The sequence below is a fragment of the Podarcis liolepis genome, assembly GCF_965112155.1.
Source record: "Podarcis liolepis genome assembly, chromosome: 2".
In the NCBI taxonomy this organism is placed as follows: Eukaryota; Metazoa; Chordata; class Lepidosauria; order Squamata; family Lacertidae; genus Podarcis; species Podarcis liolepis.
Window position 1 is genome coordinate 107,658,307 of NC_139555.1, and position 27,917 is coordinate 107,686,223.

At 44.7% G+C, this 27,917-nt stretch overlaps 5 protein-coding genes across 11 annotated transcripts in view; 3 read left to right on the top strand and 2 right to left on the bottom strand.

The window, feature by feature from the left end:
* LOC310701851 (uncharacterized protein) overlaps positions 1-27,917 on the top strand; it is a 100,918-nt gene that overhangs the window by 12,412 nt on the left and 60,589 nt on the right. The window lies entirely within an intron of this gene.
* LOC310701953 (histone H1-like) lies at positions 3,246-4,073 on the top strand. The gene has a single exon (XM_083493521.1). It carries the CDS (start codon positions 3,309-3,311, stop codon positions 3,954-3,956), a length of 648 nt encoding a protein of 215 aa, XP_083349647.1. The 5' UTR covers positions 3,246-3,308; the 3' UTR covers positions 3,957-4,073.
* On the bottom strand, positions 9,270-11,550 carry LOC310701824 (uncharacterized protein). 4 transcript variants are annotated; one of them, XM_083493250.1, is made up of 2 exons: positions 11,475-11,550; positions 9,270-10,585 (listed from the first exon to the last, which is right to left on the bottom strand). In XM_083493250.1, exon 2 carries the CDS (start codon positions 10,367-10,369, stop codon positions 9,389-9,391), a length of 981 nt encoding a protein of 326 aa, XP_083349376.1. In that variant the 5' UTR covers positions 10,370-10,585; positions 11,475-11,550; the 3' UTR covers positions 9,270-9,388. The 4 variants fall into 4 exon arrangements, with proteins under 4 accessions (XP_083349376.1, XP_083349373.1, XP_083349375.1 ...); XM_083493247.1 differs by having other exon boundaries at positions 9,270-10,591; positions 11,351-11,479; XM_083493249.1 differs by lacking the exon at positions 11,475-11,550 and adding an exon at positions 11,357-11,374 and having other exon boundaries at positions 9,270-10,591.
* Positions 13,481-20,457, top strand: LOC310701931 (vespryn-like). Of its 4 annotated transcripts, none has more exons than XM_083493479.1 (5): positions 13,481-13,685; positions 13,760-13,835; positions 16,446-16,546; positions 17,904-17,999; positions 19,706-20,457. In XM_083493479.1, exons 2-5 carry the CDS (start codon positions 13,831-13,833, stop codon positions 20,203-20,205), a joined length of 702 nt encoding a protein of 233 aa, XP_083349605.1. In that variant the 5' UTR covers positions 13,481-13,685; positions 13,760-13,830; the 3' UTR covers positions 20,206-20,457. The 4 variants fall into 4 exon arrangements, with proteins under 4 accessions (XP_083349605.1, XP_083349604.1, XP_083349606.1 ...); XM_083493478.1 differs by having other exon boundaries at positions 13,490-13,685; positions 19,700-20,457; XM_083493480.1 differs by lacking the exon at positions 13,760-13,835 and having other exon boundaries at positions 13,496-13,685; positions 19,700-20,457.
* The window catches only part of LOC310699252 (E3 ubiquitin-protein ligase TRIM7-like), a 30,302-nt gene continuing 24,914 nt past the window's right edge, over positions 22,530-27,917 (bottom strand). Inside the window, exons 12-14 of the mRNA XM_083486877.1 lie at positions 26,091-26,111; positions 25,047-25,079; positions 22,530-24,094 (exon numbers count right to left, since the gene is read on the bottom strand). Coding sequence (XP_083343003.1) covers positions 23,580-24,094; positions 25,047-25,079; positions 26,091-26,111 — 569 coding nt within the window. The 3' untranslated portion in view covers positions 22,530-23,579. The remainder of the gene's footprint in view (positions 24,095-25,046; positions 25,080-26,090; positions 26,112-27,917) is intronic.

The window sequence follows — 27,917 nt, forward strand, 5'->3', positions numbered from 1 at the left end:
CTTTTCCACCCTTTCCCCAATTGCTAACTTGCATTTGCTGATTTTTCCATGAAATATTGATGATGGGGATTTAATGGTTATACCCTGTTTTTCTATTAAAACCACCCTCATCGCAGCCTATAGTGAAAAGCAACAGAAATGCAATGTAAAAATGTTGAAATCACATATTCAATATACAGTGGTACCTCGGGTTAAGTACTTAATTCATTCCAGAGGTCCATACTTAACCTGAAACTGTTCTTAACCTGAAGCACCACTTTAGCTAATGGGACCTCCCGCTGCTGCCGCGCAGCCGGAGCACAATTTCTGTTCTCATCCTGAAGCAAAGTTCTTAACCTGAAGCACTATTTCTGGGTTAGCGGAGTCTGTAACCTGAAGTGTATGTAACCTGAAGTGTATGTAACCCGAGGTACCACTGTAATATCAAGGACAGCAGTAATATTTTCCGGTTGCTAAGTCTCCCATTGCTTGGTCCCTGCTCCTGCCCACCTAGCAGTTTGAAAGCACGTCAAAGTGCAAGTAGATAAATAGGTACCGCTCCGGCGGGAAGGTAAACGGCGTTTCCGTGCACTGCTCTGGTTCGCCAGAAGCGACTTAATCATGCTGGCCACATGACCCGGAAGCTGCACGCCGGCTCCCTCGGCCAATAAAGCGAGATGAGCGCCACAACCCTAGAGACGTCCATGACTGGACCTAATGGTCAGGGGTCCCTTTACCTTTACCCTTAAGTCTCTTGCTACCCTCCTGTACAGAAGAGGTTTGGGGATCTGTCTCAGATTTCCCAAAGGATCATCACTCCACAGTGTTGTTTTCCCTTTGGCAACCGGCTGGAGGTTATGACCAGAACCAATACACAGTCCCTGTTCTTGAGAACCTAAATGCTCTACATTTTTGCACACAAATCTATGCAGGTTGCTGCTGTAGATGCTGTTGAGCTGCTGTGAGAATAAACTCTGCCTGGAATCCTATACACTCAGTAAGTTCAATTTATAGCCTGAAGGTCTTAGCAGTGGCAGTAATTACAGGCAATAACTCCCACTGAGACTAGAGTGACTCAGACCCAAGAATGATGTGTCAGCAGATTCCTTTTGACTGCCATGGCTTTCATACCAGTCATGCTTTCCCAATCAGCCACAGTAGCTCAGAGAAGGCATACAGCTGGGTTTCTGTAGTGTAGTGGTTATCACGTTCGCCTCACACGCGAAAGGTCCCCGGTTCGAAACCGGGCAGAAACAGCCTGACATACATTTTTTGCCTTTACATTAATAGAGACTGCAGATCAAAACTTCAATTGAAGTTGATAAGTTAAAAAGAGTCTGTTTTATCTCCCACCTCCCATTGGTATTTATTTGTAAATTCATTAACCAACAAAATAAGTCTGTTTTGTTTCAAAGTACTGTAGGACTTTGTGCTGATACTGAGAAATGAAATGCTTGCGGCTTGCAAGCCCATTAAATTTTGGAGAAGTTCAGCGAAAACTGAATAAAGTGCGTGACTTAATTTTTTAAAATTTTTTATTAAAAAGGCACATAAAATCATACAAACCTGTAGGTTTATTGCTTGTTCACAATCAAGTTTGAATATTATATCCAGTCTGGCAGGTATGTCCATTCATTCAAAGTGATCACTCATTGTTTCAGACACCCATATTCTACCAGTACTATTCATATTTTGTAAGTCCCATTTACTCAATGAAGATAAAACTTCATTGAAATCAATAGGATTTACTTCAGAGTAGTTGTAGAGGACTGTGCTGGAAGGCTGCAATCTTATGCACACTTACCTGGGAGTAAGGTCCACTGGATACATGGGATGTGTGTGTGTGTGTTTTCTGCACGTTCTTCATTAAACTCTGGTCTAGAATGGGGATGGGGAATATGGGATTCTCCAGATGTTGCTGGACAACCCCCCCCCCCAATTTCATTTATGAATCAGTAGCTTCAGCATGCAGCACATTGCAGTAATCCAGTCTGGAGATTTCCAGTGCATTGACAACAATAGTCAGACTATCCCTGTTCAGAAACAGCCATAGCTGTCTTACCTACCCAAACTTGTAAAAGATACCCTTAGCCACTGAGGCCACCTTGCAATAAAGATGGGTCTGGGTGAAACCCCAGACTACAACTTTCTTCAATTCCTCAACGTTGGCCATGCTGGTTGGGGCTGATGGGGATCTATTTTATTTTATTAGATTTATATGCCACCCTTAATCATAAGATATCAGGGCGGTTCACAGAATAAAATATAGGATAAACAAGTAAATGTTGGAGTCCAACAACATATGGTGGACAACAAGTACCCCATCAGTAATTTCCAAGCTCAAAAAAGGTGGTGTCTCTCTCCTTCCTCCCCTGTTTTCTTTCCACGACACGAAGGCACAAATTATATGTGGTTTAAGCCTCTACATCTCAGTAACCTGCAGAGCTGTTGCCAGCCAGTGTCCATAATATGGAGCTATAAAGACCAGTGGCCCAACTAAGTATAAGGCAGTTTATCTTGCTGGCCTTGAAATGTGATGCTCCTTCTAAATCCTGCCACCAGGCTGGATGCTTTATGGTTCACATGCGTATTAATATTTTTGATTTCTGGCTATTGCAGACGCATGTTTTCTGGAAGCCACCTTGAGAGACTTGCCACTCTTCCATTATAACATTTGCACTCGGTGGGACCTTCAGTGAATATGTGCAGGATAGCACTGTCGGTAGTTTTCATGCAGCATTTGCGCAATAATTAACGTGTGGGGACGGAACACCAAATACAAAAGGGCTACCAATTAAGTATGCAGGCAGCTCCATCATCGCGGAATCAAATTTCAGGAGCTCTCATACAGCTCGGCGACTACCTGCTCTAAACGTTAGCTTAATGTTACCTTCGTCCATTCCCCATTAGGCGCCTCCTGTGCTTCCTCGCACCTGGAAAGTGGGGGGTGAGTACCCCCCCCCCCAAAAAAGACCCCAACCAACCAGCACATTTAAGAAACAAATGATTAGATACAAGATAGTAAAAAAGAATAAAACCCCGCATCTCTCTCTCTCCTCCCGCCCCCCGCCCGCCCCGCGGTGGTGATATTGAAGCTAGGCATGTAGTCGGCGAGTTCAAGATCGGACCTGAGTGAAAACTGTCACTAATAAGGTCCTCTCCAACGGTGTGACAGAAGGAGGGCGGGGGTGGGGGAGAAGAGACGGCCATATGCAAATTTGTTCTTTTACGTCAGCCTCGCCACACTATATATACCCTGAAGGCCGGTTTATTTCTCAGTGGCGCTCCGGACAGCTGGCAGCGCGCTGCTTTTGCGGGAGGGTGGAAGGATGGGTCGCGGAAGGCGGCCGGGATCCCGACAGGGAAGGCGTCAAGGAACTCGGCAGGGGCCAAGGCGTCAAGGAACCCGACAGGGTATCCGGCAGGGAAGCCCCGTACTTCACACCGAGGCAGAAGGCTCGAACGCCCCTCCGCCTGCACCTATTTCCGAACCGTCCACTTCCGAATCCTCGGGGAGAGGAAAGAAGCGCCTTTCCGGCCCTTTGTCTCAGCTTATCCTGAAGGCTTTCGAAGGCTCCAGCTCGCGGAAAGGCGTGTCGCTGGCAGCCCTGAAGAAATTCCTCCGGGAAGGAGGCTACAACCTGAACAGGAACAAAAATAGCCACCTCAAACGGGAGCTGCATAAACTGGTATCGAATGGGGTCTTGATCCACTTAACGGGCAGCGGAGCTTCGGGATCTTTCAAGCATGGCGGGAAAACCCTGCCGAAGAAATCTGCCAAGCCTGAGGCGAGGAAAGTGAAGAAAACGGCGGCTGCCAACAAAAGGCCGGCGTCGGGTAGCAGGGAGCCGAGAAAGAAGTCGCCGAAGAAACAGCCGGCCATTTCTAAACCAAAAGGTGTCCGAAGTAGTAGAAAGACAGCCGTCCCTGGCAGGAGACGGCAGCTCGACAAGCATTCAACGGTGAAAGGTTCTTAAATACAGAGAAAACCCGGCAGTTTACTTTAATATCTTTAAAAAGGCTCTTTTAAGAGCCACTCAAGACTCGCTGAAAGAGCTGCTGCATTTCCAGATTAAAAGCGCGCTGCTTAAAGACCTCTGAAGTGCTTTGCCTGTTAGTACTGCTCGGCTCCTGATATCTGGTTTTCTCGCCTTGGTAGTTTTAGATTAGGTGTAATCGAAAGGTTAAATATGATGGTAATAAAAACGGAGAGTGCTGTGGTGTGGAAACTCAGGACCTTCTGGTGGCTTTCCGTGGAAAGTTCAGGTGTTAAAAGAGCCAGGATGGTGTGGCTGATAAGAGCTTATGGTCTGTCTGATCATATAGACTTGTCACCATCTCAGCCTAGCCCACAAGACAGGGTTGCTGTATGGATAAAACACTGAAAGTTCGGGCTAATCCAGTATTGATCCATAAAAATACCTGCATTGTCTATTTCATTACTTATTTTTACACATTCTACCAAATTGAAAAAAAACAGAGCCACAATCCAATTTATGCATGTTAAACTAAAGACTGGGTTACAGAGATGCTTCAGCTCAATTCAGTTTTAACAAAATACTGATTTGTACATTTAAATTATATTAATCCAAATCTCAGCACAACATTGTAAAAAGAAGCATGAGCAGAGCCAGGATTTATGTTGTGGGGAGGCAGAACACTCACTGGTCATCGTCCTCTGTCCAGCAGATTTGGAATGAAATGTCTGAATGACAGTTGTTTTAAATTACGTTATTTTGACCCCAAGTGCTCAGAAAATTCTGTAAAAAATCTTACTGCAATATCTACTTTTAGTTAAGTTTATTTATTTACTTGGTTTGGTTTTTTTGGGGGGGGCAGCTGTCCCCCTGCCCTCCCTGGCTACACCCATGAAATGAAGACCCACTGGCTTTATTTCTGACAACCAAAAAATATCCACTCCAAACTGCAGCCTTCTGAAAATGGTCATTGCCAATATCAGTAGACAAAAGTAAAAAAAAAAAAAAAGTAATTAGAGAAGTGGGGAGGAAACTAAGTTATTGGCCCTGTACTTTTGTTCCAAATATTTTATAATTAACAATAAGGTTTAGCTCAGCTGGTAGAGCATGAGACTCTTGATTTTAGGGTCATGGATTCGAGTCCCACACTGGGAAAAAGATTCCTGCATCGCAGGGGGTTGGAACGGATGATCTTCGTGATCCCTTCCAGCTCTACAATATCCATAAAATAAAATCTGAAACACGTGCAGAATCCTATACACACAGGCAAAGATTTCAATGGAACCTCCAAGCAAGTGGGGGGTACAATTGCAGCTAAAGGGACTTTTCACTCATCGGTTATGGAAAATGGGTTCAACACTACTTCTCTTCCAGCTCTTACAAAGATTTGGATTGGCTCTGAAAAGAGCCTCTGGGTTTTCTGACCCCGTGCAGAGAAATGTCTTCATTGTCCTTTGACAGGGACACAACCGGATTTTACTGTCGCACTGGAAGATCCAGCAGCTTCACCACTGCTTGCGTTCATCATCTTTTCAGTTTTGTTGACGGTAGCAAAGCTTGAACATCACCCTGCACAATGACAACTCCTTCTACCAGTTTCTGCAGCTCCTCATCATTCTGCACAAAAAGGTGGATGCGGTGGAGGATAATTCACTGCTTTTAGCCAGCCAGCTCCAGGATTTCAGCACTGAGATATTCCAGGACTGCAGCCAGATAGACAGGGGCTCCTGCTTCAATTTGCTTTGCTTACTTCCCTTTCTGAAGCAGCCTGTGTACTCTAACCACTGGAAACTGCAACCTTGCCCTTGTGGACTGAGTCATTGTCTTGACTCTCATTTCCCCCCTAGTCGTGCCACAAGCAGACACAATTCTGCTTTCCATCCTGCTCTACAGCAAAAGCACCATGTGAATGTTAAGGCTTTAAAGTGCCTCATTCATAGACTTTAAAGTGGGGCAGGGAGGGAATAAGCCTGCCTAAATCTGATTGGTCAAGGCCTGTAAACCAATAAGGAACGAGATTCTGATTTCTCCAATAAGGAAAAAAGGGCATATTATTCTCAGTGAGAACTATCAAGTCTGTGCTCATATATTTATAAAGTCATTTGCACTGTGTACTGCTTTTCATTTTAAAAAAACCCAAAGCAGATTACAAATAACCATGCACATATACGATTAAAAAAACAAAACCCCTAGAAATTAAAAAATGAGATATTCAGCTATTGTATAGCTGAAGGAGTGTCTCCACCCCCATCATTCAGCCCGGACACTGAGGTCTAGCGTTGATGGCCTTCTGACAGTTCCCTCATTGCGAGAAGTGAGGTTACAGGGAATACAGTGGATGGGTGGGGTACAAATATTATTATTGTTGTTGTTATTTCATTTTTTCAAATAATATTCTTACATTTTCAATTTCTACACTTCTGGGATTACTTAGTCCTTTGGACTCCTCCCCCCACCTCCGGTTTCCAATTTTCCCTATTTTTTTGCATCGCATTACATTTTTCAAATCCATTTTATCTCCTTTTTTAACCTTAACTCATATTACATTACAGTGGTACCTCGGGTTACATACGCTTCAGGTTACAGACTCCACTAACCCAGAAATAGTACCTCAGGTTAAGAACTTTGCTTCAGGATGAGAACACAAATCGTGCTCCGACGGCACAGTGGCAGGGGGAGGCCCCATTAGCTAAAGTGGTGCTTCAGGTTAAGAACAGTTTCAGGTTAAGATCGGACCTCCAGAACGAATTAAGTACTTAACCCGAGGTACCACTGTATAAGTGTTACAACAATCCTGCTAACGTGTTTTAATATCTACAGCGGTCTTTAAGATATTCTATAAACTTTTTCCACTCTTGACTAATTTTTTTATCATCTTGGTGCCTGATCTTCACGGTCATCTTTGCCATTTTGGTGTAGTCAAAATCATCATCATCATCACCATCATCATCATTTTCTCCATCATCATCATCATCATCATCATCATTCTGTGATCAGGCTAAGAAACACTATTGATAAGAACCAATGCAAGTTCATGTACAAGATACAAGTAGTTTAGCCTACATTTCCAGGCAAAACCTTCTATTTTGGGTTTTGCATACAGATGCATGCAGCACAGATTTTCCTCTTTCCACGGTCTCAGATACACCCTTTTGACCAGTAATTCCAACCACTTAAAATGGCAGAAAGAAAAGAGAAACTGAAATTATCAGGGAGTGAGAACAGCTCCCCATACGAGGAAAAGGTACAGCTTTAGAGCCTTTGTAGTTTGAGGGGCGGTGAAGGGAGCAAAGGGAAACATGAATCATAGAGCAGGGGTTGCCAGCTTTTTTGGACCAATGGACACACTTTAAATTTTGAGTGTGTGCTGGGGGCGTCTGTCACCAAATAGCTGCCATGGGGAGTATGACATAACACAAAATTAGAGTCACCCACAGCAGCTACCTTAGGCTTACTATGGGAAGTCAGCTATGTCCTAATTGTGGCACTCATACAATATTGATTTTATTGATTTATTTTATTAAATTTATATACCACGCTTTTCTTCCAAGGAGCTCACAGTGGTATATGTGGTCCCCGTCCCCAAATTTCATCCTCCCCACAACCCTGTAAGGTGGGTTTAGCTAAGACAATGACTGGCCCAAGGTCGCACAGTGAGTTTCATGACTGAGTGTTGATCCAAACCATGGTCTCCCAAGTCTTTGTCTGACATGCTAACCCATGGGTAGGCAAACAAAGGCCCGGGGGCAGGATCTGGCCCAATCGCCTTCTAAATCTGGCCTGCAGACTGTCCAGGAATCAGCATGTTTTTACATGAGTAGAATGTGTTCTTTTGTTTAAAATGCATCTCTGGGTTATTTGTGGGGCATAGGAATTCATTTCCCCCCCCAAAATATAGTCCGGCCCCCGACAAGGTCTAAGGGACAGTGGACCGGCCCCCTGCTGAAAAAGTTTGCTGACCCCTGCTCTAACCATTACGCTACAATGGCAGAAATGTGGACACACTGATAGCAACAAGGAGCGTTCCTCAGTATCAGGGAAAATATTCACCTCTCTCATTTCACCGTGCTCACTTAGAAGTTACCTGTGCTATTGCAACCAGCCAAGAAATTTGCTGGCACCTCCAATACACAGGGCAAGAAGGATGTGTTGGAAGGATTCGCAGCAAATCCCTGAAACTCAGGAACCCTTAAACACCGTTATAACTCATTGTTTTAAAATAAGCAATCTGAGTGGATGTGTTCCCTCCGTTTCCTTTCCGCAAGCAGCTACCATTGTTAAACTTGAGGCATGTTTAACAGTGGGGGGGGGGCAGAGGGGCATTCCTTGCAATAATAAAAGCAACAGATACTGAGTACTGATAGATGGTACCTAAATGGCAACCCAGAGACCACCAAGCTTTTAGGGCCAGTGTGCCCATTTGGAATGTCAGGAGAGCGCAACGGGCGGCAGCCACAAAATGGCTGCTGTGGAGCGTGTGGCATAGCACAAAATGGCTGCCACTTCTGAAAGAGGAGGAGGAGGGGAGATAGGGCTGCAAAATGGTGTAGGTTAACCCTAGGGCTGTCACCTGCCCCTAGAAAAACGTAGTTGTCTTTTGGGGGGGGGGTGGAGCCGGAAGTGTGAAAGGAAGGGGTTTGCACGGGCCTGGTCTGTGCAGTGGAGAGTGAGGGCGGGGGAGAGGGAGGGATATTTTCATACCCTCCAACATTTCTCTGATGAAAATAGGGACATCCTCCCTCTCTTTATTATTATTATTATTATTATTATTATTATTATTATTATTATTATCTTCCTGCCCATCTGACTGTTGCTCCAGAAGCTCTGGGCAGCTTCTAACATATATAAAAACAGAATAAAACAATAAACTTTTTTTTTTTTTTAAACCTATCCTACACAGTACCTCCTTCAGATGTCTTCTAAAGGTTGTATAGTTACTTATCTCCTTGGCTCGGAGGTCACTTAGCTCCATACCGTCCAACATTTCTCCGATGAAAATAGGGATGTCCTTCCATGCCCTCCAATATTTATCAGGCGAAAATAGGGACGTCCTAAGGAAAAGCGGGACATTCTGGGATCAAATCAGAAGCCAGGATGGCTTCTGTAAATCCAGGATTGTCCCTGGGAAATAGGGACACTTGGAGGGTCTGCAGGCATCTGTGGGGCTGCAGTGAGAACAGGGAGCTGGACTATATATGGACCTTTGGCCTGATCTGGGGGGCTCTTTGGAAGTGCCCATGGCTTTGAATTGAAACCTATGAACAGATAAAATACTCTGGCTCATAAGACAGTAAAACCGTTCTTGCAGGCTGCTTGTTTGGGCTTATTAGTTATCTTTATTGAATTTTACATAGTTCTGAAAAAAAGACACACATCTATATTAGCAAAATGCAACTTTTCTAAGGCCTTTCCTGCCTTGGGCTTTGGTACTGCTATCTCCTTCGTCTAGCTCTCCGCTTGGGCCTTTGTGGGGGAAACGCAGCTTTCCTCTTGGGGCTTTGCTCTTTGGCAGAGGAAACATCTCTGCTCCTGCAGAATCTTGTTTTCTTTGCACTGGGTGTTTCCTTGCTGTAGGGCTTCCCCACACCTTTCGGAGAGGCTGTGCTGTTGCTCTTAGAAGACCTTGACCTTTCCAAAGTGCTTTTGCTGCTAGCCCTTTTCGGTTTCTCCGCAGAGCCAGGCCTGCTCCTGAGGTTCCTGGTGGTCTTCAAAGCAGATGCAGCACTCCTGCTGGAACAGCGCTGATCTTCGGCTTTGCTATCCGAGTTGTCAGGCGTGCCAGAAGCAGCTTTTTCGGCAAGCCTCTGCGACCTCCGGGCAGAGCCATTTTTCCTGGGGCATCGTCTCCTCCTGTTGGAGATTCGGAGTTTCTGGTGAGCCTCTCCCGTCTTATCTACAGAGCTCTTGGCTTGTTCCGCTTCTCCTTTCGTTCTTGTGCCAGTGCGTGTGCCATGCCTTCGCCCAACTCGGACTTTCCTCGCCCCGGCAGTCCTTTTGGGGTTTTCAAATATTTTGCTGGCCTTGCACTGGTGCTTCCTGATGACGAAAAACTTTGAGCCATCGCTGTGAGTCATGCGCACCACGGCACCTTTCAACACCAAGGCGTGCATTTTCCTCTGAGTTCTGGGGCTTTGCCTCCTCACATTGTAGCCTTTGGCGCTGAGCACTTCTTTCAGCTCTGTGAGGGTGAGGCCGTTGGACGCACTTGCGGCAATCGCTTGGACAACTAGCCCTGAGATATTAGGGAGGGGCTTGATGGTCTTACCAGGATTCAAGCTTCTCCTCCTTTGCATTGACCTCGTAATTATTGACGACTTTTCGGGGAAACGAGTTTCTCCTCTCTTGCCTCGGCCTGGCCTCTTTCTCCTAGGAACTGAGGCCTGTGTTCCTACAGGCGTCATAACCTCAGTCATTGTCACTTCTTGTGGGGTGGCTGCCCTTCTTTGGGACTCTGTTACTCACTGCATGGAGCCTCTGATGAGACTGACTTGTGTGACTCCTGTCCGAAGTATTTATAGATGGAACGGAATCAATCCCAGCCTGCTTCTGTTCCCAACAGCCAATCACTTTCCTCCGTTTTGTTCTTGAGAACTCACCTTTCATAAACTCGCCTCACCTGCTCCACCCCCCTCGTCCTATTAAAAAAAGTAGAGCTGGCATTGAAATTTAGCAGGTTACACTTTCCCCCACGAGACATCTCCATGTCAGGAAAAGTTTTTTTCTTTTCTTTTCAATACTAGATTGCTACTTCGTAAAACTACAAAAAGCAAGAGCACCTACTTTATTATTAATTTGGCCTAACAGTCGGAGCTGATGGGAGGCACTCCACACCAGAGAGGCCACCAGAGCCTCAAGAAACAGCCCTGCTGGCCTTTTTCCTTAACAATGGCCTCGCCTGCCTGCCTGCCGCTCAAAGGAGGCGTGGTGTGAATGGGAAGGGAAGATAAAGAGCCTCCATTTCCCAGCAGCTCACATTCTCCAGAGCAGGTTTTTTACAAATGTTCCATCCCAGTATTGCCTTCTGAAACAGGGCTAGGGAACCAGTAGCACTCCCAAATGTTGTTGGAACTCCATCAGTCCCAGCCGGCAGAGACAATGATTGGAGTGATGGGAGCTTTTGGCCAACAGTATCTGGAGGGCCACAGTCCCCTCAAGGTGCTGTAAAGGAAATATAAGCCCTGTTAAGTTGGCCAAGACAAGGGGCAGGCATGTGAGAGATACAACATTTTGACTGCTGGTCCTGATGCTGATCTGCATGAGTGGGTCCATCTCTTCTTCATGAGGTCTTTGCATATGCATGTGGTAGACACATTGACTCTGCACAGAAGAGCAGAATCAACTAATGGAGGTCAGGAATGGGACTAGCAGGTACAACCCCACAACCCCTAACCCACATTTACTATTTCGTTTGGTCCATTGGTCCATTGATCAGGGTGACAAGACGATGATAATCAAAATAAAAAGGGCGAGGTTAATAATCGTATTTAAAAAGGAGTACACCTATGGGATTTGGGAAACACCTGCCTTATTCCTGTAAGTAACTGTGTCATCACAATGTTGCTCTGTGATGCAACCATGTGACCAGGCTTCCTACAGAACTATCACATGGTTCAGTAACTGGCCAGCTCTGAGCTGCAGAGGCCTTGCTTAGCGGTGTTGCCCATTCTTGGGTCCCCAGCTGTTTTCGGACTACAACTCCCACCATCCCTAGCTCGCAAGACCAGTGGTCAGGCATGTTGGGAATTATAGTCTGAAAACAGCTGGAGACCAAAGGTTGGGAAACTTCTCACTTAGTTAGGCTTTGGGTGTGGTCAGGAGGACTAGATAAGGGTTATGAAAAGGGAGAGGGATTTCTTCCTCAGGGAAAAACAAAAAACTCGGGGTGGAGTTCAGTCTCCGGCAACTCCCCCTTAAAAGAATCATGGCCAGAAGACCACTGGAGAGCTGTATTGCATAATATATTGAACTAGTTGGTTAAAAAGTCTGACACAGTAGAAGGCTTCTAATGTCAAAAGAACATAAAAAGAACCTCCTAGATCAGGCTGGAAGCCTACTCTCGCTAGTCAAGCATCCCATTTTCTCTGTGGCCCTTCGGATCCCTGTGGAAGCCCACAAGCAACAGTCCACTCTCAGTTTGTGAATCACAGAAACTAATATTCAGAAGCTTATGTTCTTGTAATGTAGCACAGCCATTGGAGCTAGTAGCCACTCATAGCTTTATCCTGCATGCATGTGTCTAATCGCTTTTGAAACCTATCAGACCCTCCAAGTCCAGACCCGCTATTTCCAGGGATGCCCCTGATTTAGAGAAAAAGTCCCGGTTTCTGACTTGATCCCAGAATGTTCCACTTTTCCTTAGGATGTTCCTACTTTCATTGGAGAAATGTTGGAGGGTACAGTGGTATCTCGGGTTAAGTACTTAATTCGTTCCGGAGGTCCGTTCTTAACCTGAAACTGGTCTTAACCTAAAGCACCACTTTAGCTAATGGGGCCTCCTGCTGCTGCCAGGGAGGGGGGGTGTTCTGCTTGTTATTTTTTATTTTCAATATTCAACAATTAATAGTTTTATAATAATAAAAATCCCAACAGACTATCAGCCAGGAATCTGACTGCAGCATTTTTGACCAATTGAAGTTTCTGTGATGATGATGATGATGATGATGATGATGATGATAAACAGTCTATCTGACTGGGCTGCCCCAGCCACTCTAGGTGGCTTCCAACAAAATGTTCAAACACAAAGAACCTAAAACATTAAAAGCCTCCCTGTACAGGGCTGCCTTCAGATGTCTTCTAAAAGTCAGAAATAATAATAATACAGTGGTACCTTGGGTTACATACGCTTCAGGTTACATACGCTTCAGGTTACATACCCTTCAGGTTACAGACTCCACTAACCCAGAAATATTACCTCGGGTTAAGAACTTTGCTTCAGGATGAGAACAGAAATCGTGCTCCGGCGACACGGCGGCAGCAGGAGGCCCCATTAGCTAAAGTGGTGCTTCAGGTTAAGAACAGTTTCAGGTTAAGAACAGACCTCCAGAACGAATTAAGTTCTTAACCCGAGGTACCACTGTAATAATAATCTTCAAGGGCAAGCCCATGTACTCTTGGTGGTCTGAAGATCTCTCTGCCCTTTCTGTGCTTGACTGCATAGTGTATGATCATCACCCTAATACCTACTTGGATATATGGACTGCCCATATAATTTTTGTAAGGCTTACATCATTGATCAATGTAACACAAAGCAATTAAAGTTGACGTCAGGCTCGATGGCATGTTATTTTGCTAAAAAGTCAGCTGATGACATTTCTTTCTCTCTCTTCTATTTGTAAAAAGAAAAAAAGAAAAGCTACAATGGGTACAACATGTGATGGAACCGGTTGTACGTCTCATTGTCCATTTTAATTGTTGTACGCCACTTCCCGGGCCCCATGGAGGCGTAAGTGATACTGGCACAAACAATTGCTTTCGTCGAGCAGCTTGCTGGATCATTGCCAGGATGCTGGTTTCATCAATGGGACCGAAACTGAAGTTCTCTCTTGTGTTTTAAATATGAAAGCCTTCAGAGGTTGGGAGTGGAAATGATGAGGGAGGCGTCCAACCCTGGCATTTGGGACACTTTTGGGAACAGACAGTGAGTGAGCAGTTAGACAGACCTAAAGACAGCTTGTGAACAGCTCTCTCTGTCTCTGGGAGTCTGGCGCGAGACAGCAGGTCATCTACAAGGTAGGACTCCTTATCCTCTCCCGGCACATTTGTATATAAAGTGCCTCAAGTCAACAGCGCTTTCTCTTCTAAAGGAACCCCAACTCCAGGCAGCAGTTTCTGGAACTTCTTACCACCTGAGTGTGCAACAATATCATTTCTCAATATGTGGTAAGGTAAAGGTAAAGGGACCCCTGACCATTAGGTCCAGTTGTGGACGACTCTGGGGTTGTGGCGCTCATCTCGCTTTATTGGCCGAGGGAGCTGGCATACAGCTTCCGGGTCATGTGGCCAGCATGACTAAGCCACTTCTGGTGAACCAGAGCAGCGCACGGAAACGCCGTTTACCTTCCCACCGGAGCGGTACCTATTTATCTACTTGCACTTTGATGTGCTTTCGAACTGCTAGGTTGGCAGGAGCAGGGACCGAGCAACGGGAGCTCACCCCGTCACGGGGATTCAAACCGCTGACCTTCTGATTGGCAAGTCCTAGGCTCTGTGGTTTAGACCACAGCACCACCCGGGTTCCCAATATGTGGTACAACGGCTAAAAGAAAGACCTTCTCTTCCCAAATGAAGTCTTTCTGGGGGCTTGCAATGTTTCCTGAACCTGCATCAGCTAAAACTTAATGAATTCAAAAAGAAAGAATGAACTTTTACTTGCTAGCTCCCCTATAAGCCGCTTGGAGAGTGCTATAGAACAGGCTCAACAGGTTGTTTTGCAATCTAGGAAAGGGTTAGATGTGTCCCCACATCCTTGTTGGAAGACTTGCCACGTCCTTGCTAGATCATTTAAAAGCCCTCAGCGAAGTGAGCTCCAGTCATTAACCACAGAGAAGTCCTGCCAGCTTCCTGGAATAGTCTGGGCACTGACAGCGCAAATAAAAATAAGTTTCTTTCTGGAAAACAAGGTAAGCTATTACAATGCGGGTATAAGTGTTGACTGCTGGAACAATTGTTTGTGAAATGCAAAGCATCATCTATTGAACATCTTGTACAGGATCATGTGATGCAAGGAATATTTTGTGTGTTTTATTTCATTGTGGAATGGGTTATGTGGCTTCAAAGTCTGTAAATGGTGATGGCTGAAATCCAAAGACTAACAGCATACCAGAATTTGGCTTTTTGAATGTTTTGAACATTTCTCATTCACAAATCTTGTGGCCCAGCACAAATACCTTTACTTTCTGCATAAACATGTCTAAATTTCATCGAAAATAAAAATTAAAGGTTATGCCTTTCAAAACACATGTCAGGACGTGGTGATCTGCCGCCCGAATGCTATGCTGATTGAAAATGTGAGACTGATTCGTCACCTTAAATCGTGATCCCTGATGATTAAAGCACGTCTCGACTTGCCGAACTGGGTACTTTTGGACTTTTTATTGCCCCCAAATTAAAAGTGTCCACAGCTGGAAATCCTACACCCGCCCTAGTTTTTAGCTCCCCCCTTGATCTCCATGAAAGTGCAATACATAAACTGAATAAATTGTGGAAGTGCTGCAATTCTGTGAGTTGTTGTGCAAGGGCTAGCGGAAAACATATGGTGTGACCTAGTGCATGTATTCTGTTAGCAAGCTTCATTATGGAAGGCCTTAAAAAGAAAACAAAACACAAAAAAAGAGGCTGTGTGTTGGCTTGTGCACCACTCGGAAACTGAACACCTTGCGAGTCGAACGTTTTGGCTCCCGAATGCTGCAAACCTGGAAGTGAGTGTTCCGGTTGCGAACGTTCTTTTGGAACCTGAACGTCCGGCGCGGCTTACGCGGCTTCTGATTGGCTGCAGGAGCTTCCTGCAGCCAATCAGAAGCCGTGCCTTGGTTTCTGAACGTTTTGGAAGTCGAACGGACTTTCGGAACAGATTCTCTTCGACTTCCGGGGTATGACTGTACAAAATAAAATATCCATATTGAGACATTTCTCCGAATATCTAGACTTCCCACCTTCCCCTCCATGGGTCCTATTATCAGAGTAGTCCTGATCCCAATCTCCCACTCATAGTAGGATTAACAGCTGGACAAAGTATTACTTTTGGTTTTTAATACTGTTCCCCTCCCCCCAAATTCCATGAGTATGAAATATATAATTGCCTTACAAACCTAAGAGATATACAGTTAAATGCATTATATCTAATAGCTCCATAATTACTGCTTTGTTTCTTTTGTGTTGATTCCAGTGTAGCAAAAACAGTAACAACTTTCCCCCTAAAAGTTTCTTTTTTATATAAATTTTTAATTAACAATTTCAACATAACAAAATATCAAAACATATCATATTCATTATTTCCCCCTTTCCCCCCACCTCCCCTTCAAACCCTCCCTTCTGAGACTGCCCTCAGCTCCTCTATCTTATTTCTCAACACATATTATTCTCTGCGTACTGTAAAATTGTATATATCCTTACATTATGTGTCTGCTATGTTAACAATCAATAAATTTGTGTATGTTTATTCAAAACCTGCCAAGGAGTCCAATTCATTTTGTTGTCTTTTTGAGTAATTTGTAAAAAGTTCCCATTCTTCTTTGACGTCACAGTTGTCCTTATCTCGCGGTTTGTATGTCAATTTAGCCAGTTCTGCATAGTTCATCAATTTCTCTTGCCACTCTTCTTTTGTCGGGGTTTCCTCATTCTTCCATCCTTGTGCTATCAAGACTCTTGCCGCTCTTGTAGCATACATAAATAACTTTCCCCCTAAAAGTTTCTATTGATTGTATTTTTAAAAAACAAAAACAAATATTTATTATATTTCATTTGTTTTTATTTCTTTGCGGCCACCCACAGTGAGAAGAAAGAGGTCCTGGCAGCTATGTCTTTTTCTCTGGTCTCTTGGCTGGGCTTCCGGAACTTTCCAATGAGAAGTGGTGTTCAGCCGACGCTGAAAGGTAATGGCCAGAACTGCTGCTATTCGTTTTATCTCAGAACCCGTTGGATAACATAAGGCAAGACTGAAAGGGTCCAGAGGCTACTTAGCCGGACCTACATTTGTAGATTCGGGCCGCCATCCAAGTCAGTCAGGCTTGGCTTAAACCCAATGTCTTCTTTGGCAGGGCTGGTAATATAGAGGAAATTACCTGGCAAGGATGCTCTGAGGGCAAACACAGCAAAGACCGTAAAGCTCTCTGCAAAATACTGAACATCCTCTATAAAGGACACAGAAGTAAACACCATCACCTCCCCATTGCATCCTAGTTTATTATAATTACAGTGGTGCCTCGCAAGACGAAAATAATCTGTTCCGCGAGTCTCTTCGTCTAGCGGTTTTTTCGTCTTGCGAAGCAACCCTATTAGCGGCTTAACGGCTTAGCACTATTAGCGGTTTAGTGGTTTAGCGGCTATTAAAGGCTTAGCGGCTTAGCGGTTAAAAGGCTATTAGCGGCTTAGCGGCTTAGAAAAAGAGGGGGGAAAGCGAAAAAAATCACAAGACTCGCAAGACGTTTTCGTCTTGCGAAGCAAGCCCATAGGGAAATTCGTCTTGCGAAGTGCATCGAAAAACGGAAAACCCTTTCGTCTAGCGGGTTTTTCGTCTTGCGAGGCATTCGTCTTGCGGGGCACCACTGTACCGTATTTTTCGCCCTATAGGATGCACTTTTTCCCCTCCAAAAATGAAGGGGAAATCTGTGTGTGTCCTATGGGGCGAATGCAGGCTTTCGCTGAAGCTTGGAGAGCGAGAGGGGTCGGTGTGCACCGACCCCTCTCGCTCTCCAGGCTTCAGGAAGCTGTCAGCAAGCCTGGGGAGCCCACGGGAGTTCCCACAGGGCTCCCTAGGCTGCGGGTAGCAGCCTGCTTCCAGAAGCACGGCGCGCGCTGGAAGCAGAGCGCCCCCGCTTCAGGCAGACATCGGGCAGCGCCTCCCCACTGTTCCTCGACCTGGTTTGGAGGCTGGCGCTGGGGAGAAGCCCCCTGGTTTTGGGGGGGGGGAAATAAAGGGAAAAAAAATCCTTTATTTCCCCCCCCAAAAATTAGGTGTGTCCTATGGGCCGGTGCGTCCTATGGGACGAAAAATACGGTATTATTACATTTATATCCCACCTCTTCCTCACAGCTGCTCTGTGAGGTGCATTAGGCTGAGTGATAGTGACGGACCCAAGTTCACCCAGTGTGCTTTATGGCCAAGCGGGGATTTGAACCCTGGCCTCCCAGGTCCTAGTCCAAGACCCTAACCACTAGTCCATGCTGGTTCTATTTATGGAAGCATCTTGTTCTTGGTTTCATTGTCTTTTCCCCTTTGTGCCTCCCTAGGATTCTATTGTATCCTGTGGCTAATGCTGTGCTTTCTGGCTGAGCAGAAAGGTGGTGGGAAAGTCCTGGCTTCACTACCAAGGGGATGCTACCAAGGTAAACGATGAGTAAAATAAGACTGTGGGGTGAGGGTTGGAATAATAATAATAATAATAATAATAATAATAATAATAATAATAATTCAGCTTTCTAAAAGACATTCTGGCTGAATTGAGAAATACTGCCAGAAAATCCCAGTGCATTCAAAGCTGGCAATGTTGTAAGGCACTTTGGGGCTTTGTGAGGGTTGGCATATTTCAGAAAGGTGAGAATCTGGGCACAAGAGTTGTTGAGCTTCTTTTGACCAAGTTGAACTTTTGTGTGTGTGCAAAATATTAAAAATAATAAAAGTGAAGTTTTTGAGCTATTTTAAAGGAAATTCACCAAAATATAGGCTTTTCGGTTGCCATATGTCCGGATTTTCCCAGACATGTCAGTGATTTCTACCTGGACACTGTTCTGACTGCTATGTCCAGGAAATTCCAGATGTATGACACCCCTAGCTGTGTTAAATTCAGAGATGGGGATACAGCTACCCTCTAAAAGTTGGACTACAGTACAAGCCCCATCAGCCCCAGCCAGCATGTAGTCCAGCACAACTCAAAGGTCTCAGGTACAGCATCTCTGGTGTAATTGCTGAAGGGACCATCATAGAAATGCGCTCTTGTGCGTACCCCAACCTCTGAGCGGCAAGAGACTCCAGGGGTGCCTGTGCTTACCCAGGCAGGGTTCAGTTTTCTTGGAATGAAGGTCAAGAGAGAATGTGGTTTCTTTAAGATTTATGGTTTTATTTGCACATATATACACAACCTGAGCATAAGATGGAGGGGCTCAAAGCATCAGCACTCTACTGGCCTTGCCTGTGTATTTGGTTCCCAGGGAGATCCCCAAGCCATAACTCTGGGTCCAGTGCAGAACCAGACAAGCTTCTGGCCAAAACTCTCATGCACAAATTAAGTCCCCATTTTGAAGTGCTGTGTTTGTATGTGTGTGCGCGCACACACACACACACAGACACACACACACATACACACACACTACATCTGCCAAAGAAAGGAAAGATGATGGCTTACCCAGGAAGAGAGATTGACTTGTTGGAACAAAGTTCCATGTTGCTTAGCTTGTATACACACTATGCATTAAAGCACATTTCCCTTTCACCCCCTTAAAGAATAATAAAAAGTGTAATTTGCTGAGGGTGCTGGAAATTATAGTGCTGTGATGGGGCAAACTACCATTCCCAGAATTCCCAGTATACCTGAAGGAGCATCTCCACCCCCATCATTCACCAGACACTGAGGTCCAGATCCAATGGTCTTCTGGCAGTTCCCTCCCTGCGAGAAGTGAGGGTACAGGGAACCAGGCAGAGAGCCTTCTTGGGAGTGGTGCCCGCCCTGTGGAACGCCCTCCTGTCAGATGTCAAAGAAATAAACAACTAACTGACGTTTAGAAGACACCTGAAGGCAGCCCTGTTTTTAGGGAAGTTTTTAATGACTGATGTTTTAAGGTATTTTTAATCTTTTGTTGGAAGCCGCCCAGAGTGGCTGGGGAAACCCAGCCAGATGGGCGGTGTACAAATTATAAATTATTATTATTATTATTATTATTATTATTAGAGGCAGGATGTGCTTTAAATGTACTTTAAATATATGGTGTGTACACAGCCAGGGGCGAGGGGGGGGATTAGGCTTGGCCCAACCCTCCTCTGCAAGGACTTGGTTGGGCCCATAACACTTTGATGTTCTGTCTCCCCCCAGTTGCAGCTAAAGTGACCTTTAACCCGGACACTGCCCACCCAGCACTTGTTGTGTCTACAGACCGGAAGACTGTGACATCGGAAGGTGTGGAGCACCCCGTGCCTCCTAACCCCAAGAGGTTCACTAAAAGCCCTGCCGTGTTGGGCTCTCCAGGGTTTAAATCAGGGAAACATTGCTGGGAAGTGGTGTACGGAAACCAGAGGGAATGGGCGGTCGGGGTAGCGCGGGAGTCTGTGAAAAGGGATGTCTACCTCTCCCTTACCCCAGAGGAGGGGATTGTGCAGGAAGGTCTCTGGTGGCTTCGGCGTCGGCAAAGCGACCCCCAACCACCTCCCCAAGGCTCTGGAACCATTGGGGTTCTTCTGGATTGCGATCAAGACACCGTGACTTTTTACATGGCTGGTAAAGTCATTAAGAAAGATGTTCCCCGCAACGGAGAGGTCGTTTATCCTTTCTTCTATGTGGGTGGAGATGTTTCACTCCGCCTGAACGACTTAAAAAAGTGAGCGGAGAATTGCCCGCCAGCGCCACGCCATGCATTTTTCCGGATTTAAGAGTCTCTGGCTTCATGTGGTAAAGACACAGGAACAACAATACACATGTGGTGGGGTTGTGGGGAGATTAAGAAATTTTGGAGAGTAATACATGAGGAATTAAAGAAAACATTGAAAATCCCAATTGTTAAAAAACCAGAGGCATATCTGCTAGGTCTGATAGGGAAAGATATACTGCAAATGAAGAAAAGAACTTCTCTATATATGCAACTACAGCAGCTAGGGTAGTGATTGCTTCTAAATGGAAATCTCAGATCTTGCCCTCAAAAGGGGAGTGGATTTGCAAATTAAAGAATATTTAGAACTGACAAAGCTAACATCAATTATAAGTACAGCTAGGTAGCCGTGTTGGTCTGCCATAGTCAAAATAAAAAAATTCCTTCCAGTAGCACCTTAAAGACCAACTAAGTTACCGTAGTTCTTGGTATGAGCTTTCGTGTGTATCTGAAGAAGTGTGCATGCACACAAAAGCTCATACCAAGAACTAACTTAGTTGGTCTTTAAGGTGCTACTGGAATTTTTTTATCAATTATAAGATATCAGTCAAATCAAAAATTTAAAAAGGAATGGAAATGTTTCAAAGATTACATGTTAAAATATTGTTCTAAGAAAGATGTGCTGATATGCCTAGAATAAAAAATGTAAAGTATATGTATGAATCAGAAAAGAGATAAAAGATGTACAAAGAATGATATATTTGGAGAATGCAAAGATAAATGTGGAGCTGGAGATTTAAAGAAGTCAAATTGCGGCAGAGGGAAGCTGCGGGTGGGTGGGGAAAGTACTAGATAATATGTAATGTTTGTTTTCAAGGGTTTGGGGATTGTATATTTTCCATTTTCTTCTTCTTCTAATTCCTCAACCCCAACCTTTCAGATTCAAATGTTGTAGGGTTGAAGGTGGCATGAGAAACAGGCGGCGTTTTTGGTTCACCAGGAACGGGGAATTTTCTTGGCACAGTGGGCCAGATCCTGATCTTCCACTGCCACCATCACTGCTGACCAACTTTGACAGGTGAATGGAGCCACCCACCTATCAATCATCTGACATCATGATGGCAGCAGGTGACTGATAGGTGGGCGGTCCCACCCACCTGTCAAAAGTCGCCTTGCATCCTTTGGAGGGAGGCTTCCGTTTAGCTAGCGCATTCCCCTCAGGGAATGTGCTGGCGAAGAAGCACCTGGCAGGATTCAACGTTTTGCTCATCAGCAGATGAGGGGAGAGTTCAGTCCTGCTCCCTTGCAGGGGCCTGAGTAGGATTTAACCTCCACTCATCAGCCAATGAGTGGAGGATTAAAGTCTTCTGCTTTCCCTGTCTGTGTCAGTTCCCTATAGGGAGCTGGCAGGCACAGCCAATGCAGGACTGAGTCCCATCCATCAGCTGACATCACACAATGACAGGTAGGTGTGGTTTTAGAGAAAGAGCCTGACAGGCCACATTGGACCCTTCAGCAGGCCAAGACCAAAGATTCCTCACCACTGCCATAAGTCATCTCTCATAAACAGGTTTGCAGAGGGTTTCTTTGTGTATTGCTTCAGATACCTGCCAAAACTGTTTAACCCCTGAGACCAAAAGGACCATGCCTCTCTCTCATTCCACCTTCAGCTCTTAAAACTGCTGTCCATTTCCAACCTAATCATTATGCAAAGTAAGGCCATGTTTCTGGACAATCAGCTACAGAAGAAGAATTTCCTGCATGGTTCAGCTTTCATTAATATGGAAATTTAAGAGGGAAATTTCACTAGGTTCATGTGGAAGTGAAAGAAACCTGAACATGCTCTATTCCAGATAAGGAGGTGATTTACAGTAATTACCAAGCTGGACCGTACATTAAGTGTATGTCTGCATTTTATATCCTGTTTGCTGTTTATTTAAGTAGTAACCATGGCAGGGGGGAATTGAATTGTGATAGGGACTGGACCAAAGGGCAGTTTTGCCCTCTTTCTCCAGCTCCTCTCCTGATGAATATTGTAAAACACACACAGCCAGCTACTATAAACTCTCAGAGTGATGCCAAATAATCAGATTGGGGTGCAAAATATATGCTCTACCAGTGAGCCATGCAGCTTGTTAGAAATGCTAAGGGTGAAGCAGTATATAAATGGCTTAATAAATAAATATGAGTCCTGTTGTTCTTTGCACTTGTTATCCAAAGTCTCTTCAAAGGAGGGTTGTATGAGATGCTAGGAGGAGTACCTCTGGTGGAGACAGGTTCTGCTCCTTCTGTGGAGCAATTAATGGAACACGGAACCATGTATACCAAGTAGATCTCATCTTAGCACTGAAGAGGCTTTTATTTATGTTCATTTAAACAAATATTCAAGAATAACGACACATCTTTCACTAAAATCTTGGACATAATCACTTTAGGCAAATCAAGAATGCTACAGTATCATTGTCTGCCGTCTCATTACTTCTGTCCTGGTATAACTCTCAGTATGTCTTGTGTTTGGAGGACGGTTGGACAAATTGCTTAAAAATGAAAACTACCCACACATAGTGAACCCAGTCGGTGGAAGAAATTTGAATTGGTAAACACCAAAGATGCTCTTGAATGCTTTTATCTGCATGCAATCCAGGGGGAAGCCTACCCAAGAATATTCTTCCTTGACTATCACATTTGAAGGCAGTGGCATATAATCAGAGCAACGCTTCCATGGTTAACGCTTCCTCTGATATTACCGCTGTTAGCTGTCAAACTAGCTGCTGATGGTGACATCACAGAGTGAGGGTCATCCTCTGGTTTTAATTGCCTGTTTTATTCATGCTCAAGGATGCCTTGCAACCTTCATCCTGTCCATTTGCTCCTCTGCAAAGGGATAGCAGTTCGCCAGCTGCCCATGCTTTTCCTGCTGAAATTTGATGATGGTGGTGATTTAACTTATATGACTCCCACCTGGCTGAGTTGCCCCAGACACTCTAGGCCCAGGGGTCAGCAACCTTTTTCAGCCGTGGGCTGGTCCACTGTCCCTCAGACCATGTGGTGGGCCAGACTATATTTTGGAGGGGGGGGGGAATGAACGAATTCCTATGCCCCACAAATAACCCAGAGATGCATTTTAAATAAAAGGACATATTCAACTCATGTAAAAACACGCTGATTCCTGGACCGTCCGCAGGCCAGATTGAGAAGGCGATTGGACCTTAGATTACCTACCCCTGCTCTAGGAGGCTCCCCACAAAATACTTAAAAGCACAGTAAAACATAAAACGATAGATGCACACACCCCGTCCCCAGTGTATAAGCAGAGATGACTTTTGAGGTGCCTTCCAAGTCCACTGTGTCATGCCTTGCTTGCCCGTTAAGCCTCACACAAGGAAGGTCTCAGGGGCACAGTCGAAGCCAGCATCTCACCCCAACCTGCAGGAAAGGGAAGACCACCTCCCCGTTGAAAGCAGCGGAGGGGAAAGTGAAGATGGGTGTCTTGTGGTTGACGTCATAAAACGCCACTTGTCCCGACTCGTAGTCCAAGTAAATCCCGAGTTTCCTGGGTCTTTTCCGCAAAAACAGAGGGGTCTCGGGGACGGTGAGAGCTTGGTACTGGACCCGGCATTTCTCCACGGCCCAGATCCCTTCGCTGGGGTCAAGGCTGAGGCACTCCTTCCTCCTCACCGAACCCCTTGCCAACCCCACAGCCCAGTACCCCTCCTCGCCCACCTCGACTTCCCAGTAGTGCCTTCCTGAGGAAAAGCCCTCGCTTCCCAAAACGCAGCGCTCGAGGCTGAATCTCAGGGGGCTGTCAGGCAGGCTGTGCCACGTGAAGCCTTGTATGACGGTCTTCCGGTCCGCAGACAGGATGAGCTCGTAGTTCGCTGTGTCCGGATCCAGGATTACATTTGCTGCAGGATGCAGAAGATGAGAAGGAAAGAGATCACGGAAGGAAGGAGGGCAATATCAGTGTTAACCAGACAGTGTTGTGGCTGAGGGCCAGCGTAACCAGCTGCACTGGCACATGCTATCTGCCTGCTGCCTTCTTGACTTATTGGAATATTCTAGAAAGAACTTGAGAATTGGTCTTGAATAGGCTGCCAGGCAACAGAAAAATCTCAGCAGCAACAGGTGCCTTTATTAAGGGCATGTGGTCAATAAAGATCAGAGTCAGTGTGTAAATGAACAAAGTTGTAAATGAGCAATTGAATCTCACAGCCGGATGGATAGAGGAGAAGAATTTATGTTGTTTTATTTGACCAGTGTAAATTTGTGTAAATAATAAAGATTTTCTGTAAGAAGAAACTCTGCTGCAAGTTTGAATTAAAAGAATACACCCAAGAGTAGATGCTCAAGCATCAACCTTATGCACCGGTAATACTATCTGGCAGTCAAGTGGAAGAATTGCCTTTCCCCCCTAGAGATTTGAAATTTCTCTACAGCAGCAGTGTTTCCTTAAATTGGTATTCTGTGGCACCAGTAACAATTAATGGAGGACATCAAGGTTTGTAAAACGCTTAGAGGTTTTCTTGTTCTTTAAAAAACAAAATCAAGTGGTATGTAAATCTTGATAAACAAACAAACAAAGATTCCCGTAACCGTTGAGAATCTTCTGAAGTCACTATTAAAAAACGTGACCCGAATGGATAACACCAGATTCCCATCACATGGTGAGTCCTAAATCTCACCATGAGAAAGATATTTACCTCACAGGTTCTCCTTTCCCGCCGCACTCAACTGCACCATGGTAGTTTTATTGCGTCCTCAATTAATGTCAAAAATTCAGCATCAGGGAGTGGCGACAGATTTCATGCCTGAAATAATGCATTGTGACACGCATACGAAAACAGGAGAGTCGTTTACCTTTTTTGATTGGCATCACCAAGTTCCTCCAACCTAAAAACAACCACATAATGACAAATTAGCATTGGTATGGAAAATCTTGATCTTGGGTGCTTTGCGCATAAAAAACACCAATACTATTTCAGTGCTGACAGCTATGTAGGCCTGGCACAAGACAAGGTGGCATCTGAGGAAGATGTGCTGACTGCCTTCTCTTCTGGTGTGCTGACCTCCTCTGAGGCCTGTTCTGAATAGTTTTTGGTGCCATTAAATGATATGGGCCTCCTAGACTATCCTGGGTTATTTTGCCTCAGAGTAGGCCATTGGACATTGTACAGAGAGTGTCTGTGCTTTGTGGCAGTTCTGGAAACTGTAGTTCCCTCAAGAGCTTCAATTCCCAGCACCATTAAACAAACCACAGTTCCCAGGTTTCTATAGGAAAAATGATGTTGAATATGTTTTAAATCTATGGTGTGGATGTAAAATATTGTGCATGGGCAGAGCCTATAATTCAAACTTTTTTAAAAAAGGAACAAGACTGAAATGAATGCCTCAATTTGATGAATTTCACCTGTTCTTGGAAACATGGAGAGAAAACACCCAGTGTCCTGTTAGTGTAGAGTTGGCAGTTTTGCTACCTAACAAGCCTTATTCTAAACTGGGGGAAGTTTTTTGAAATACCTTTTATGGTGGAAATTCTGAATCAATTATTTTTACCCACTCAAGCTGCATGTGTTGTTTCAGCCATCAGTTTTTGCTATTGGCTTGAACTGAACTAAACTTTCACGTCTACTTAAAAACAACAACCTAATTTTACTAAAATAGTCTCTCCCCCCCCCCCCTTTTAAGGCCACAATCCAATACAGAGTCAGTGCAATTCTATGCACAATTACTAGGAAGTAAAGCCAAGTGAAAGCAGTGGGATTTGCGTCTGAGTGAACAACAGGAATTGTACTCTTAGGCATGGTTAAGTTTATTTAAATTAATGGACTTAAGACTGCCTGTCTCTGCACAGGACTGTGGCCTAAATGTGTTTTTCTTCTCAAAAGAGGCAGAATGACTTACTCAGTTCTGCAGAAAGCTTTCCTAGAAGAGAAAGGAAAGAAGAAATAGTTACAACTGCTGTAAACATTTGCCACCCACCTGTAAAAGTTGGTCTGTGGGGATGGGTGGGGGAGAGAAAGAGTAAGTAGGACTGAATACCCCATTGAATCCTGCTATCTACAGGGTTTGGGTCAGTGAGGGAGTTCCCAGTGGGGAACTTGTTAGGATTTTGCCTACGTGCAGCTTCACACAAGGCAATTAAGAGTTGGCCGAAGGCCAAGAAGACTGAGCAGAGGGAGTTATTCTGCCTAGAGATATGAGACCTTGGAAACAACTCTGCTATTGGTCAAGGTCTCCACATAGGCATGATGGTTCATGACCTTCCTTGCTGGATAGTTGGTTGGTCAGTGAGGTGTTCTGAGAGTCGTTTGGAGTTTGTTAAGAGCGAGAATTTAAGATCTGTATCTGTATCTTGTATCTTGTATATAGTAACTTGTTAGTGTTGTAAATAATAAACACCTATAAGTAACCAAGTTACTGGTAAAGGTAAAGGAACCCCTGACCATTGGGTCCAGTTGTGGCTGACTCTGGGGTTGCGGTGCTCATCTCGCTTTATTGGCCGAGGGAGCCGGTGTACAGTTTCCGGGTCATGTGGCCAGCATGACTAAGCCGCTTCTGGCAAACCAGAGCAGCGCACGGAAACGCCGTTTGCCTTCCCGCCAGAGCAGTACCTATTGATCTACTTGCACTTTGACGTGCTTTCGAACTTCTAGGTTGGCAGGAGCAGGCCCCGCAACGGGAGCTCACCCTGTTGCGGCGATTCGAACCGCCGACCTTCTGATCGGCAAGTCCTAGGCTCTTTGGTTTTTTGTTTTTTTTTAATTGTTTTATTATAATCACATACACTTACACATACAAAGAAAAGGATTGTACCATAGAAAATACAGTACAACAACACTTTAAAAACACATATACCTAAAAGTTATACAAAAAAAAAAAATTCTACAAAAAAAAAGCAAATTCCAATCATACCCTTACACACATTTGACTTCCATTAACCTCAGCTTTGGATTAAATATTCTACATTATTTTTCTGCAGTTACTATCATTTTCCTTTACATGTCGTAGGAGTTAACCTTCGTCTACTGTTAAGTTGTTGATTCTCAAATTAATCTCAAGGTAGCTTATGAATTTAGACCAATCTTCTATCCTTTTAGTAAAGCTGTCCCGCCTAACATATTGTGTAAGTCTCGCCAATTCCAAGTATTGATACACTTTCACCTGCCACTCTCTCATTGTTGGTATTACTGGAGATTTCCAATTCTTTGCTATTAGAATTCTCGCCGCAGTGGCGGCGTACTGGAAAAAAGTCTGATCTGTCTTCTTTATTTCCTCCCCAATCATCCCTAGGAGGAACGCTTCGGGTTTCTTGGGGAAATTATACTTCAAGATTTTCTTTAACTCCTCATAAATTTGTCCCCAGAAACCCTTCACTTCCTCACAGGTCCACCAAATATGAAAGAAAGTCCCCACCTTATCTTTACACCTCCAGCAAGTGTTATCTACTGTTCTATACATTCTCCCTAATCTTGCCGGGGTCAGGTACCAGCGGTACATCATCTTGTACATGTTCTCACGTAAGTCAGCACATACAGTAAATTTCATCCCTTTCTTCCATAGTGTTTGCCATTTATCGTATCCTATCTCATATCCTAAATCTTTATTCCATTTAATCATCACCTCTTTAATCAACACCTCCTTATTTTCACTTTCCAGCAATTGCCTATACATTTTGGACAGTAGTTTGTTGTTACTCTCCATAATCTCCACTTGAAATCTAGATTTATT

Bases quoted from the DNA above. Each gene is read 5' to 3' on its own strand.
- LOC310701953 (XM_083493521.1), top strand. From the start codon at position 3,309: ATGGGTCGCGGAAGGCGGCCGGGATCCCGACAGGGAAGGCGTCAAGGA.
- LOC310701824 (XM_083493250.1), bottom strand. From the start codon at position 10,369: ATGACTGAGGTTATGACGCCTGTAGGAACACAGGCCTCAGTTCCTAGG.
- LOC310701931 (XM_083493478.1), top strand. The intron at 16,547-17,903 runs GTAATGGCCAGA...GTGCCTCCCTAG, and splicing joins TGTTCAGCCGACGCTGAAAG to GATTCTATTGTATCCTGTGG. The intron at 18,000-19,699 runs GTAAACGATGAG...GTCTCCCCCCAG, and splicing joins ACCAAGGGGATGCTACCAAG to TTGCAGCTAAAGTGACCTTT.